General features: G+C 41.1%; 1 protein-coding gene across 4 annotated transcripts in view; it reads left to right on the forward strand.

The window, feature by feature from the left end:
• SLC9A7 (solute carrier family 9 member A7) overlaps nt 1-14,394 on the forward strand; it is a 79,608-nt gene that overhangs the window by 51,473 nt on the left and 13,741 nt on the right. For 2 of the 4 annotated variants that reach the window (XM_015277756.4, XM_015277757.4), the window contains 3 exons: nt 4,041-4,104; nt 6,676-6,758; nt 10,114-10,219. In XM_015277756.4, coding sequence (XP_015133242.2) covers nt 4,041-4,104; nt 6,676-6,758; nt 10,114-10,219 — 253 coding nt within the window. Of the gene's footprint in view, nt 1-4,040; nt 4,105-6,675; nt 6,759-10,113; nt 10,220-14,394 lie in introns of those variants that run through there. The other 2 variants (XM_040661927.2, XM_040661933.2) reach the window with 1 other exon arrangement.

Below are 14,394 nucleotides of genomic sequence, written 5' to 3' on the forward strand. Positions count from 1 at the left end.
ATGGCATGCTACTGCTGCTTCTCCTCTTTTGCAGTGCCATAGATATTCCTCAGTTCTGAATTAGATTTCTTCTTGTGAGCTGTGGGAGAGTGTGGATCATACATCAAGTATTTAGCCTTAATAACAACAAAGCAACAACAACAGAAAAACCACCCTACCAGTAACTTTAGCTATCATTTGCGGGTAATTAATGAAGCAAAACTAATGTCTTTGGGAAGGCTTGAAAGCTGAGAAAACTATGGATATGATCTTGTTAACCTTAATCACATAGACAGTCTTAGGCATTCTTTGGGGCTACTACATACAACTGTTCAAGTGGAGGTGACTTCTGCAGATGATTTATCTCAGCCTCCTTGAAGTGTATTTTTAAGAAGTAAAGGTTGTCAGACTGCTTTGTAGCAAGGTGCTGATAAGAGTGGAGATGACAGAGAATCAGCTGGTTGTTTCTAGAACTGACAGGAAAAAAGAAAATATCTTGAAGTAGAGTGTATTTCTATCATCTGTATGTGCCACTATGTACAACACACAGAATTTTTGGCATGGAGCAATGGTAATTTTTTCACATAGCCTGTCATGTGTGAAAGTTCTGTCGAGTGCTAAAATATACCAGAAATGCACTGTGTTAGCATTAAAGCAGAGCATACAGTGAATGTGAGAAGCACTATTTATTATGGTCATTCCTGACTGTCACTGCAACTAAATATACTAGAATGTAATAGTTATATTTTGGTAACTTCTCATCCAGGTCTTGTAAGGCCTTGGGAAGGTTTTTGAAATATCAAAATAAACTGTTCCACCTATTTAGAAAAATGACATAGTGGAGAACTTGAAGTAGTTTTACCTGCTTTTTTTCACTACTCCTTTCCACATGTTTGGTTTCCGTGTTTGTATCAACTATCTCTTAGCATGCTGCTTAAATTGCTGTACTGTATAGAGCCATAGTGTTTGAGTGTTCCAGTATACTTGTCAAGGATGCTGCCAGCCTGTAACGCTCCATCTGTGCCGCCCCTCCATGATCACTGTGCCCCTGCTCCACATGGGTCCATCCTACAATGCTATCCACTCCAAGCTGATCCCCATTGACTTCCCATGGGCTGCAGCACTCCCAGCACTGTCCCAACACAGCTCCATACCTTGGGGCCCACCCTTCAGGCACAGCCCCACATGGGTCCCCACAGGCGGCAGCTCCCCCAGCCGTCCTGGCCCAGTGCAGGCCCCTTTCCACAGGGTATCCGCAGGCTGTGCCTCCTCCAGGCCTCAGCCACCACTGCACTGTGGGCTCCTCTGTGGCTGCATGGGGAGATCTGCTCCACACGGTGCCCGTGGGCTGTGGAATGTTTGAGTAAAATTCGTAGCGAGACTTCCTACTCTGTGCCTCTGATCTCTGAGAGGGAATCTGCGTAAGCCAACCCAGTAACAATTCTTCTAAATGTGAAGATTGTTTAGATAAACAAAAAACTGTCATTGGCTTCTATAGCACATGTAAGTTATAGGAAGCTTTTTAAATGTACTTCAGGATGTGTTTTTCTTTATTTTTTTTTCTTTTAACAATAAGAAAAGAATTATGATGAAAGCTCTCCATGCGTACACCAGCTTTCCTTGTACTTTCAGTTATGAAAGCAATTAAGAAAGAGTGAGGTAACTAAATGTTCTCTGAGCCTCTCTTCCTTGTAAAGGAGCTTGAGGGGATACCTGACTGTTCCTGTGTTGTTCCATTTCAGGTAATAAAAATGAGACTGTCTTAGAAATTGGGGTGCAGGGTCTACAAAAACAGTGCGTGTTAGGAGAGCTATGTGTATATAATGTGAAACTTGATCAAGTGGACTTGCTCTGAATAATAAATGTTTTCTATACATTACACTCTGAAAGACACTGTACACTAGTTGAAAGTAGTTGTGGGAATTCAAAGTAGTACTGTATTTTGTGTTAATCTGTGAACTGAGGAACAAGCTTTGAAACATGAAGTTAAGGGAGGGGGGGAAAGTAGCTGTAAAAAGAATTTGTTAGAGAAATTCAAAATATGTTACCGTGAAGAATAATTTTGAAAACCATTAAAAAGATGAATTTGTCCACATGTTTTTATATAACATGAAGTGAATGGATAGCATAGCAAGTTAAAATTATTTTGGGAATGCAAGCTACGTTCATCTTCTGGAACAAGTTTTGTGGACTCCCAGTTCACGCTGCCAGCTGCATGGCTAACTCCAGTCTGCTGGTTGTTCGTAGTGCATTGGACCTCCCTGATGTGCAGCTGGAACTAGAAAAGCCACAAATCTTTATTATTATTATTATTACGTGTTTTTAGGAATGGTCAATCTCATACATTGTCATACTGAGCCTGTTTCCTGATGTTGGGTGAGGTAACTAGTTTTGTCTGCTGAAAACCCTTCTTAGCCTGTCTTCACTGCTTACCAATGGCCTAAGCAGCAATGTGTAAGCTCTTGTAACCTTTCAGAGCTCTTTCATGTGGCATTTCAGTCTGGCTTGTGTTACAATCTGGTACTCAGTGTGTCTAGTACGTGATGCTCTGTTTCTTGATATGAAAGAAAAAACAAAGGGAGGAGAAGACATGAGAGACTCAGGAAAAATGCAGGCTGAGGACCCAGTCAGCACAAGCCCAATGTGAGGTATCTGCAGTTGTCTTAGAGCAGCCTCCTGGATTTTCCCTGAACTACACTGTTGAGTTAGGCCTTGGATTGGCCTTGAGTCCACAAGGATAAGTTAAACATTTGCTTCAGCGCCTGCTTGTCTTTTATAGAGTTCTGCCTTGAACCTATTTAACGGTATTCCTTTTTACTTTAATTGGTGCAATCTATGTCTGAAAGTAAAGCATGTCTGGATCACTGATTACCTTATATGAGCATACATCCCCTGGCCACAACTGCCATGTTGTGTTGTCTTCTGGTTACTCTGTTTCAGAAGAGAGATTCCATAGGTACTGTGGCTAGAAAGGGGGTACACAAAGTCTAGGCCACACATTGTACTAAATCAGCTCAGTTTCTTCTAAGACGGGAAATTAATGCAAGCCATTTCACACAATGCTTTTGTTACTTCATGCTTCCTTCTCCAGTCTTTATGCTAAGTCATAGAACTGAAACACAAAGCATTTGACACTGACAGTCTTACCTTACATGTAAGGTTGTACTTTCTTGTGGAATTTAGACTGCCAGAGATTGAGCAATTATTAGGATTTGAGGCTGAACATCTCAAGTCTTAGGAATAGACTGGAAAAAAATGAACATAATTACAAGGAACGTATTAAATTCCTGTCTTGGGTAAGAGAGCCAGGCGAAAGGATAGTTCAGTAGTAAGATGCCCTCTAGCTGTGCAAGAACAAGTAGTTTCTTATTGATATACTATTCTGTAGTCATCCACAGTCTTATCATACTGACCCTCCCTTGGGTGAGAGGCTGGACTATGCAGACCATTTGATAATCCATTTTGACTGTTTTGTGTTAGATGAATGAAACTTGCATCAAATAAACATTGGGGATCTTCATAAATTATTTTTGACACTTTACACTGTCAGTGCCTTAAAAGAAATGGGACTGTATATGTGTTTCATTTGTTTTCATAATGGTATATTTGAGCCATTCTCAGGCCCATTGGACAGTCAAGTTACTTGCTGTGTCAAATATTTAGACTGGACTTGTTCTTAGTCTATGATTTTCTGCTATTGGGCATGAGGGATCTTCTCCACTGAAGAAGATACCGCACACATTTCATCTTTTTAGGCCAAAAGTAGTATTTGCAAGTATCCTGGAAGAACTGGCAACAAAGGTAAGCGGTTAAAGCTGGTGCTGAGGTAGAGTTAAAGCTGTTATCTACAGGTAGTTGCTGCTTGTGTGAAGAAGCATCTTGTTTATAGCTGTTTAACTGCACGGGAATAATGGACAACTCTTCTTCAATCTATTCTTATAATCTCTCTGAATGCAGCTTTGCTGGATGCTTAAGGTGCTTTTAAAATGCATTCTGCCGAACTTACAGCATTTTCAATCCTCAATAACACCACTTGCTTTATTTTCCTAATGTTTCTGTAGGGTTGGGGTTGACCCAGATCAGGACCCTCCACCTACTAATGACAACTTTCAAGTCTTACAAGGAGTAAGTAATTAATATAAATTCTCTATGAGGCTGATCCTGATTTTATAACTGAGATAAAGAACTGCAGAAGCTACATGCATGGATGAACCCTTTCTCTCCTAGCTGGTAAATCAGTGATGCATGTTACTTTATGACATTCAAATAATGCCCACCAAAACGGTTGTGTCATTAGGTGTGACACTGCAGTGTCTCCCTGCATTTCAAATTTTTGCGTGTATGTATAAGGCCTCAAAACTCTCCCCAGATATACTAATACACTCAATTTATAACAAAGTGCTTTCCTCCTCCGCCAGCCAACTGCATGCTTTTAACGCTGTGCAGCATAAACAGTCTTCCCTTAAACTGACACAGATAATCCTCTTGCTTCTGTCCTACAGTTGATATCAAATTTTAGCCCTTAGACTTCTGCTTAGAATCGAAGATTCTTAATCAGACTTCAGCTCCTGCATAATATACCAGAACCCAGTTGGATCTTGCCTCTACTGCCTACCATCCTTAAGGCAAAAGGAGCGTTGAAAAGATGTCACTTATCTTCAGCAGACTTTCAGTGAATCTCTAGTGCAGTGTTCTATGCATCAGTAAAAATCAAAGAGTTGCTTGTTTCACCTACAATACATCATGTATAAACAAGGCTACTGGAAGGATGTTGTTCAGTTTACCTTGTTTGTAAATTGACTGAGTTCACAGGAGTGTAAGGTCTGAAAAGAAAACATTTCCTGAGGTTCAACTGCGAGCTTCCTCTGTACAAGGAACATTCCCTCACATGTTCTTCTGTCCAGATCTTAATTTACAGTCTCCCAAACAGTATAGTACTACAGTGACACTAATTGTTCAGTAGCACAACTGGTTGCTTATGTAGGAGCCGGCAAGAGGAAAATGAAGTTGAATGGCAGGAAATGTGGATGACCGGACCCAGAGGATGCATAGGGTCCAAGCGTGTGAACTTTGCTTTGTAAACCCCAGATTGTATGATGCTGGTGTTCAGACTGGCCAATGATACGTGCGTGAGATACTTGCTGCATTTCGGATCAGCTTTCTTATTAGCAATCTCCAACTTTGTGTGGAGTTTTGCATCTGTTTTTCCTTTTTGTCACAGATTGTGCAGATATTTACCTGCTCAGGAAGCATCTCTTTCATTACACAAACTGAATTAGGCATCTCTGTGTTCTTTGTGGAAGACAGTCCAACACATGATAGATTCCTGTAGATTGCATATATATTCTATAGATTTTATTCCTGGAAGTGACCAGAAAGCTGGGCCTCAAAATACCGTTTACAATGAAGGCCACAGTTATGGCATTAAACCAAGGTTAGGAAGTGGTACTGTGGTAAGATGGCTTTCAGACTCTGCTTGTCAGTATCAGTGGAATTGCTTTAACAGGAAACAGCTACAGCCGGAACGTGGGTATTCTGTTCTCATTCAGTGTCTGTGTGGAAATAACTTGCTTGCTTTTTTCCCATGTAAGCATAAAGCACTTACCCATTTGTTTCCCTCTTTAGCTGTGCAATGCATTCCTAATGGAGTCCATTAGTCAGTTCCCTTTGGATTCCTCTGGCTTTCGCAAGACCAGAATTGGCAGCAAGTCACAGTTAAAGAAAATAGATTGTTTGGGTTGGGGAGGCAATGAGTTTCAACGAAGGTTTAACTCTTGGTGAATGAATCATAGGGTGTTGTGGTTGGTTTTTTTTTTTTTTCAGATGAGAAGCACGCAGGGCAACTCTATCCTGTTCTTTTCCAGCAGTTTGGAAGATGATTCAAGCGAGGCGTTCTCACATCATCTGTTTCCCTGGGCTTGACTTTGGCCTCTGGCCAAAAAAAAACCGTAACAGAAGTAAAAACAAATGCAGCTGCAGCCCAGCTGGTGTGAGGACTTGCTGCACAGCTAGTGAGGGGACTGCGGTTTAGTGCTTAGCACTTCTGGGAGCTGGTGTGATCTAGAACTTAGGAACTTTGCATTATAACCTTCCTCTGTTGTCATTTTATAATATATTCCCCTTTTAGCGTAGTTCTTTTAAGTGGGATGTATTTCATTGGTTCTGCAGAAGTTGCTCAGGCATGCTAAATTCTCTTATTCTCCCAAGGAAGCAGTAGGCTTAAGGGAAAGAACATGACATACTCCTTGAGTTAAGGAGGCCAACTGAGTAATGAACAGTCTGCACTGTCCTAGTTCATTTATTTGGCAAGTGGGAACAGGGTGGCAGAGAGGCTTATTTCTCAGTTTTGGACTTTTTTTTCTTCCCTATTACTGCATTAACTATGTGATAAGCGTTAAGGCTTAAGGTCCTTGCCACCAAGTTACGTTATTAAGGTAGCTTGAGAATATTGAAGAGGGCCTGCTTGTTCTCTGTGCCATCATATCAGGTTTTTTTCTACGGAAAGTAACCTCAGTGTAAGCAAGTCTCAATAATATTCTTCTGTAGTCTACATGCCATATTGAACTCCTTCGGCATTGTTGCACAGGATGTTATAATGTGAATGACTGGAGTGTATGATTTCTCGTAGGATTGTAGAATCACTAAAAAACTGCTTTTCTGCCTGAAATAATGAGTTTGCTTTTATCTTATTTCTAGGATGGTCCGGATTCTGAAAGAAGGAACAGAACAAAGCAGGAAAGTGCATGGCTCTTCAGGCTGTGGTATAGCTTTGACCATAAGTATCCTTCTGAAAACACAGCATTTCTTCGGGACATGAAGTATTCAGATGTTTTTTTTTCCTTGCCATGTACCCATACGTAGCCTTAGGCACTTCAAAGAGTCAGGCATGACAAAGGTCAAGTATCTGACAGGTTCAAGACACAAGACTGAAACTTCAACTTGCTGACTTGGAAAACAGACCTTTCTTTTTAGTGCATGGTATGCCAAGCTTGCCAGATGACAAAAAAAAAAAAGTCAATTCTGTGAGTTGAAGTCCTACATAAGCAGTAAAACACTCAATTAAGTATTCCAGATTTTCCAATTTGTTCTGTTAATCTGCTGATGTGCAGAGCACAAACTATTTTTTAGCACATTGTGCATGTCTTGCACACAATTCACTGTGGTGAATTGCTTTTGTGATGTGAACCCTGATGTGGGAAGTTCTGGCACCAAAAATATACGTGCGATCCAGCTTATTTCCTTCAGTATATCCAGAACTTCCTATGAGTGTTAATGCAGAGTGTCCTTTTATGTCTGCATTGTACTGTACTGCCTCTCTGAAGCTGTATTTGTGTCTTGTTTAAACTTCACAGCAACTTTCATGCAGCTGTCCTGTCCTTCATGCTTGTGTTTTTTAGTTTTGTTTTGTTTTCTTTTTTTTAACTCCTTAGTGTGTTGTTAATGAGATTATCATACAGGTGTCCCTCCGCAACTGCTTACGTTCACTTAGTAGACAACAGGGAAGTTTTTCTTCCAGCCTTGCCAAGTCACTTTACCTAAAAACTTAGATGTTTCAGTACTCAATTCCTAGTAATCTGGGGCAGTTAAAGATACCTAAATGCCTGGCCGTGATCTTGTTGCAGCTTGCACTTGAGAAGTGACTGTACGGTCTGTGGTCTTGTCCATTGGTTGGTTGGGTATTGTTGGCCTGCTTGGAGCACAGTAGCTTTCTTCCATGCCTCATACATCAATATCACCCAGCCAAGCAATAGTGTTGGAAGCATTTAATCCTAGTAGCACTTTAGGGTAAAATCTATTTGTCATCAGTGCTTTCATGTGCAGCTGAAGGAACAAAGCTCAGAAGTGTGTGTGTACTAGTTTAAATATCCATAAATATTAGTCATTTCAAGCAATCCCTTTGAATGTAGTGACTAATGTTCAACAGTATCTAGGCCAATTTTTGTTCTAATACCGTGTTTTTATTTAAATCAAAACAAAAAACCCAATTTGTGTGCTAAGAGCAGGAAGGACCTGGCTGTGGTCCAGAGCTCTCCTTCTCCCCCCACCCCGACTTCTCCTTTACAAAGGGATGTGCCTTGTGAATAACAGGAGTAGTTAGCAATACTGACTTCCCTTCAGCAGCCACAGCGAGGGGGGAGAGCTAAGTGAAAACTACAGCTTAATTAGGTGTTTCACATGGACTTTTTTTAAAGGCTGCTGATAATGCACTTGCTTTCTCGGTGGCATCTAGCGATCCCTAGGGAAGCTTTCTGTGAAGTTTGGGCTGACAAAACTGTCATCCAGAGGCAGAGCTGTATCTTCAGTAAAATTCTGCTGCTTCTGTTGCGAGCAAGCAAGCATTCCGATAAGCATCTGCTGCATTTAAGTTGCACATAAGGGGATTGATGATCTGTAGAATTGTTACCTCTCCATACACCTAAATGTCAAAATATTTTTTTTTGCTGATGCATTCACGTGGTTTATGAGTAAAAAGGCAGATTGTCTCAAGATTTGCTCTTTAGAGGGGAATTTAACTTGAAAAAGATCCGAATAAGATGCATTTGGCAGTGTGCTAATGCTGGCTGTTGTCTGCAGATGAGTAACTGAGATCTTCATTCCTCTGGAATGTGGAGTTCATTCAGTGTTGTGGGCTGTGCTCCGGGTTCAACCACAGCAGTTACACGCGAAAGAAACAGCAACTCTGAAGAAAAACCAGGTGTCTTTTAGTGGGTTTGGTTTTTTGTGACAGACTTACTGCTGGCCTGCCTGACATGGGGAAACACATAGGCCAGTAGGTTGCATAAGGGCTGGGGGAGAGTTTTTATTTCCAGGACTGGGTGTAGCCACACTGTTGCTGGGGAGGGAAGGAGGAAGCCTGACTCTGCTGTGGCATAATAATACCATTATGTGCTCCAGTAACTGCACTGTGCCAGGCTCTGCTAAAGAGGAGACATACCTCTGCTTAAACAGTCGTCCTTTTTTTTCCTCCTCTTTTTTTCTTCCTAAACACCCTCCTCTGTTGAGTTAGAATCAGGGAAATGGTACTAATTCACAAATGGACTTGATTTTTCTATGTGTAGAGGCTTAAAGTAGCTAGAATACCTGCAACGTGTTTGTATTTAATATAGTCAAACTGATGTCAGGAGGAAAACAAGAAGAATTGTGGTCCTGATTTCCAACAATGTTGGATGTCCTGGTGCTCTCCCCCAACTCTATTCTTGTACCAGGCAAGATGAATATGCTGCACTGTAGCAGGGAGACTTTTTTTTTTAATTGTTATTATTTGAGGATATCATCAGTCTGAAGTAATAGAATGAACAAACATGGGTGTACCCGGGGTCTTCCCCATGTCCATTGTCATCTTGGCAGCATTGCCTGGGCAAATGCTTTTGTTCTATGCTGTGTTATGTGATTATGGCCATATGGTTTTCCCTCTGCCTTTTTGAGGGCCTGTGGTATATGTGTGCACAGCAATGATGTTTTTGAGCCTTACCAGAGTAACTGCTGTAATCTTTTGGGTATTCTGATGCCCAAGACATTTCTTAGTGTGTGAACTGAGCCATTCTAAATCATGCTTGAATTTTGAAAGATAAGATTAATAATTTCTTTGAGAGCTCTTACCTTTAGGTCTCCTTAGGTCCAGCCTGTGGAGATCTATGGTCACAACTCTGTGGCTCACTGCCCAGCCAAGAGTGGACAAATGAGGTGACTGTATTGTTTTGAGGATGTTGGGTGCATAGCATTTTGTAACTTGCCTGTGTTGAGTCTTGCAGGTATACCACCTTGCTACCTCTAGCTTGCAGTCATGAAACTGTTCCCATCTGTAGAGCAGCAACACATTAACATTAAAGCGCATGTACCTGCTTGCTCCATTTGACTGAAGCCCAAAGGCTGGAAATGTTGCAACTATATGAAACTTCCATAAATTAGTTCTCTTTGCAGAAAGCATGTGGGTAAAGAAACCACCCTTAGAAGGATCAAGTGTACGTGGGGCTGGGGAGGGGAGATGGTTTTCATTTGTTTGTTTAGTGGATGTTATATGCAATTATCGAGCAACACGTAGATCAAAAGCAGAACCATATTTATGTAGAAACTGTCTTTTTGTTTTCAGTAGTGGTTTTCAAATGCTGTCCTGTTTTCCTTAACTAATCTAAGTTATTTAAAGCCAATTCTCACTCACAGTGGCCCTCCATTGACCACGACTCTGCCCAGCTGGTGTGGCCTCATAGCCCGCTGCCTGACAAGTCCCCAGGTTTACGATGTAAGTAAAATAACTCAATACTTCTGTGTTTTGTTTTCTTTATGTATATGACTTCAGCAACTTACTTACTTGGGCAAAGGTGGTAGGATCTATTTATTTTAAGTAACAGCTGCTGTGTCCTAGGCAGAAAAGAGTGAAGATAGTCAACCTGAGGCAACAACTTCTGTTAGGAGAAATCAGAGATGCTGTTATTGTTCCAGTACCATTTAATGATATTTAAGGATATTGAAAAATTATAGATCTAATTAGTAAACTAGTTGTTCACTAATAACTTCAACATGTTTTGTCCCTTCTTGACACTTTTGAACAAGAGTCCTTTCCTGCTATTGCTAAGATTGTACTGAGGTCTCCTTGAGAAAAGGCACTGACATACTTATCCATGCCAGAAGGAAATCTGGTAGGACATCCCTTCATTGTTTCCACAGCGCAATTTAAGATGACATTTCAGGAACTGTTTATCAGTTACTTATCTCAGTCTGGCAGGTCAGCATACTACCTGTGTGGCCATGCCTTGCAATAATTAATGCTTCTTTCTCCTGTTACTCTTGCAAGATCCTGATACATGCCCTTCCTATCTGTGGAATGCTTCTAAAGTCTTACAACTTTTTATGAACTGATTTGTAAATACAATCTTAGTACTGGGTGATTGCTCAGATTTGCACGTTTTCCAGAATGGTAGCATCTTTGCTATATGGAAGTAGCATAGCCAGATTTCTGTTATTTGGGCCAGAATTCTATTATTTTTTTTCCTAGAAAGTTCCAAATCCCACATGCAACTTTGAAATACTCCTCCTCGTTTCTTTCTGTATTAGAATCTTGCTTTTACCTGTCAGTAAAATTTCAAAGAAATTTCAAGCTTCCAGTGCTTATTTAGAGCTATTAGTAATGCAAGAAATTGGCTTTGTTCCCATCTTTGCAGTGCCACTGGAGATCTTAGAACGGATCTAGGCTGGATGGCATCCATCAGAGCAATTAGTCTACTTGTGTGCTGCCCATGTGGCTATCTATGTGTGATCTTACAAGATTAGGACCTCAGTTACTGGATAAGTAACCAGAATGAGCATGTAGGCTTTGCCTTTCATTTTATCTTACAGTTCGGCCTTTTTTTCCCCAGTACTTCTCATTCTTTGTTGCTACCATATTTGTGATTTACTTTTTTTTTTTTTAACATTTGCTGTATTGTGTGCAAAAGTAGAACAAGGGGCAATGGGCAGAAACTGGATCACAGGATGTTCTGTGTAAACACAAGGAAGAACGTCTTTACTGTGAGGGTGACGGAGCACTGGAACAGGCTGCCCAGAGGGGCTGTGGAGTCTTCTTCTATGGAGATATTCAAGGCCTAGCTGGGTACCAATCTGTGTGACCTGCTTTAGGGAACTGCTTTAGCTTTGGGTTGGACTTGATGATCCCCAGAGGTCTCTTCCAACCCCTACAATTCTGTGATTGTGTGTGTGGAAACTTAATTGGATTAGTTCTGTGTCACACCTCACCACCTGAGGTGAAGTGTTAATTTCATCACTGCAAAACTCACCATTTATGTTAAAAATGCTTACAAGGCTGCTTACTACTTTTAACACTCATAACGTGGAACTTCCACATCATATTCTTTTTTTACTGTTTGTATTTTCTTGCATTTCTGCCTTAAGATTCGGGTTATCAGTTTGAGGTGTAACTTCTAGTTTCCTTTCAAGACTTCCTAGCTCTGCGATTGCTTTTTACTTCTTCAAAGTTGGAACTAAAAAGCACAAAAGGCTGCTGTAGTTTGTGTTTAAAATGATTACTTTTAAAAATTCCCTCCTGCCTTTCCCTTCAATGACCTCTTGGCAGGGCTCTACAATTCATCCTAAACTAACAGCGGTAAGTTTGAATTCCCTTATGATGGGTCCTTTAAAACTAGCAGTAATTCCCTTTTCTACGCACCACTTATTCCATTTGGACGCAGCATCTGTGTTATCACTTGCTCTTCCTGATAAAGCACTCTCAGGGATTTTGGCTTTGCTTGTTGGTTGAGGGGTGTGCTTTGTCCTACACGTGCTCCCACCCATTTCCTAGAGTGTTTAGCTCTTGCATCACGCCCAGTGGGACGCTTGGTATGAAAGTACCAGAGAATTGAATTTAGTTTTCTAAACATGCAAGTCCAGTAAAGAAACTTTGTTTGCAGTGTGCCTATGCCTTAGGAGGAGTAACTCTCAAAATCAATGTGAAAACTGTTCGGTTATTCTGCCCCTCCCTTTCTTGATGTTTCTATCTTTGTAGTAAGAACTGTTTAGCTTCCTTGATGGATGTGAACTCAGCTGAGAACTAGAGAAACTAAGCATCAGATTTAAGTCGTAATATATTTTGCATGTGTACAATGAGATGTCTGTGCCTATCTTGTGGCTCCAAAGTAATTTCTGATGTAAGTTTTGCCACCTGTGATGCCTGTGCTGTATTCAGCACAAGAGGTCAAAATACTGCCTATCGGCAATAAAGATCGTCTTTGTAGTAAGCTTTAGCAGTTAGAGCATCCCTGGTATGCATTGTTAGGTATGTGACGTCTCCACCAAATGCTATAATGAATTGGACAGAATGCTGTGAAGTTCCTCGAGGTGAGTGGGTAATGGTGTGTTAAGTCAAAACAAACTTCAGTATTTTGCAGAGTTTTGGGGTTAGGTACTTAGCCATGATAGCCTGGGAGTTTGAATAGTGAAGTTCAGACCTATACTGCTTGAGCAAACTGAAGTTACTCCTGCAGAACTGTAGGGGATTACAGAGGCCAGTTTAGGGTTATTCTTGGAAGAATTTCAAGTCTCCTCATACATTTCCTGTCTTTCTTGAAAGAATTTTTCGTGCCGTACAAAGCACAGTAGGTTTACGCACGCATTCTCTTTTCTTGTAAACATAGCATCAAGTCCATGGACTGCATGGGTTTGGTCATGTGTGTCCTGTGGGAAAGTGTGTGAAGTGAATTGCCTGCTGTTGGCAGCGTTGTTCAGAAGTGAAATATAAGTAAGAGCATCTCAACCAGCACAAGGCAATGTTTGTTCACCATGCTGTGAGAACACTCTGTTTTCTTTGGAACAGACCCTGTTTATGAATGTGTAAGTACAGCCTGGGACAGATCAGAAAGGACTGAGTCAGGAATTCCCATGTAGTACAAGGCTTGGGGCCCCTCTCCACTCAGTGCTGTGCTCCCAGAAGCTGCCCAGCCTTTTGGGGAAGCTCAAGCACGGTGTGTTTGGATCTGCTGTCCTTGCTGCCATTAACTTGCTGTTAAATGGCATTGTGGAGCTGGGAGATGCTCTGGGAGCTTTTGGTATGCTTGTCCTTCCTTAGTGCTTCTCCAAGGGCAAACACTGTGATAGGCAACTTGTGATAACAGCTTTGCAGCATCTTTGGTTTAGTGCCTGAAGACTGCTTTAAGAACTGCCCGCTTTTTGTTCTTCTCAGTGTTTCTGCTTTTTGTCTTGTTTTGAATGTCTCTTCTTCAAAGATGGTGTACATATAAGGATGTCAGATGTTCTTAAATAGCTCATTTTCTTGTGCCTTTCTGAACTGTCTAGTCTTGTTTCCCAGACTTTTACAAGCTTTCTATGGAAAAAAAAAAAATAATGGTTCTGTGCACTGTATCAGAACCTTTCAATTTTGACCTTCTCTTGAAGATGCTGACAATAGTTCAGCAATTTTTTTTTTTTTTGCAGTCAAGGAAAGGAGGAATCTTAAACTGCATTTGCTCTTTGAGAACAGCACTTTTTTCACAGTAACTTTCAGTAATAAAGGACAAATGTGGATGACATGACGGTTCTGAGAAATTACATTCAGTGTAAGTAGGGCTTGTGCTGCACCTGGCAGTGAACTGCAGTGTTTTTGGTAAGCTCGTGACACCTCTTTTAGCCCTGACTAATTCACATTCTGTACCACCTGGAGGGTTCTGCTGCCTTACTTCGGCTGGCTCTCATTCTGAAATAAAAAGAGGAATGTTTTTCCAGGAAGCTTTATTTAGCCAGGCACAGACTTTTTTCATCAGACATTAATCAGAATTGTCATTCTCAGCTGTCCTGAACTACTTCTCTGCAATCCAGGTAGGATTTTCTGGTCAGACTGACCACAGGCATCCTTTCTCAGTTGGACTTCACTCTCCTTCCTTTGCTACAGTGGAAAGAAATGATGAACTTTGAAAATGTGGCGTGGAGAGC

This window comes from Gallus gallus, chromosome 1 (genome assembly GCF_016699485.2).
Source record: "Gallus gallus isolate bGalGal1 chromosome 1, bGalGal1.mat.broiler.GRCg7b, whole genome shotgun sequence".
Classification (NCBI taxonomy): Eukaryota; Metazoa; Chordata; class Aves; order Galliformes; family Phasianidae; genus Gallus; species Gallus gallus.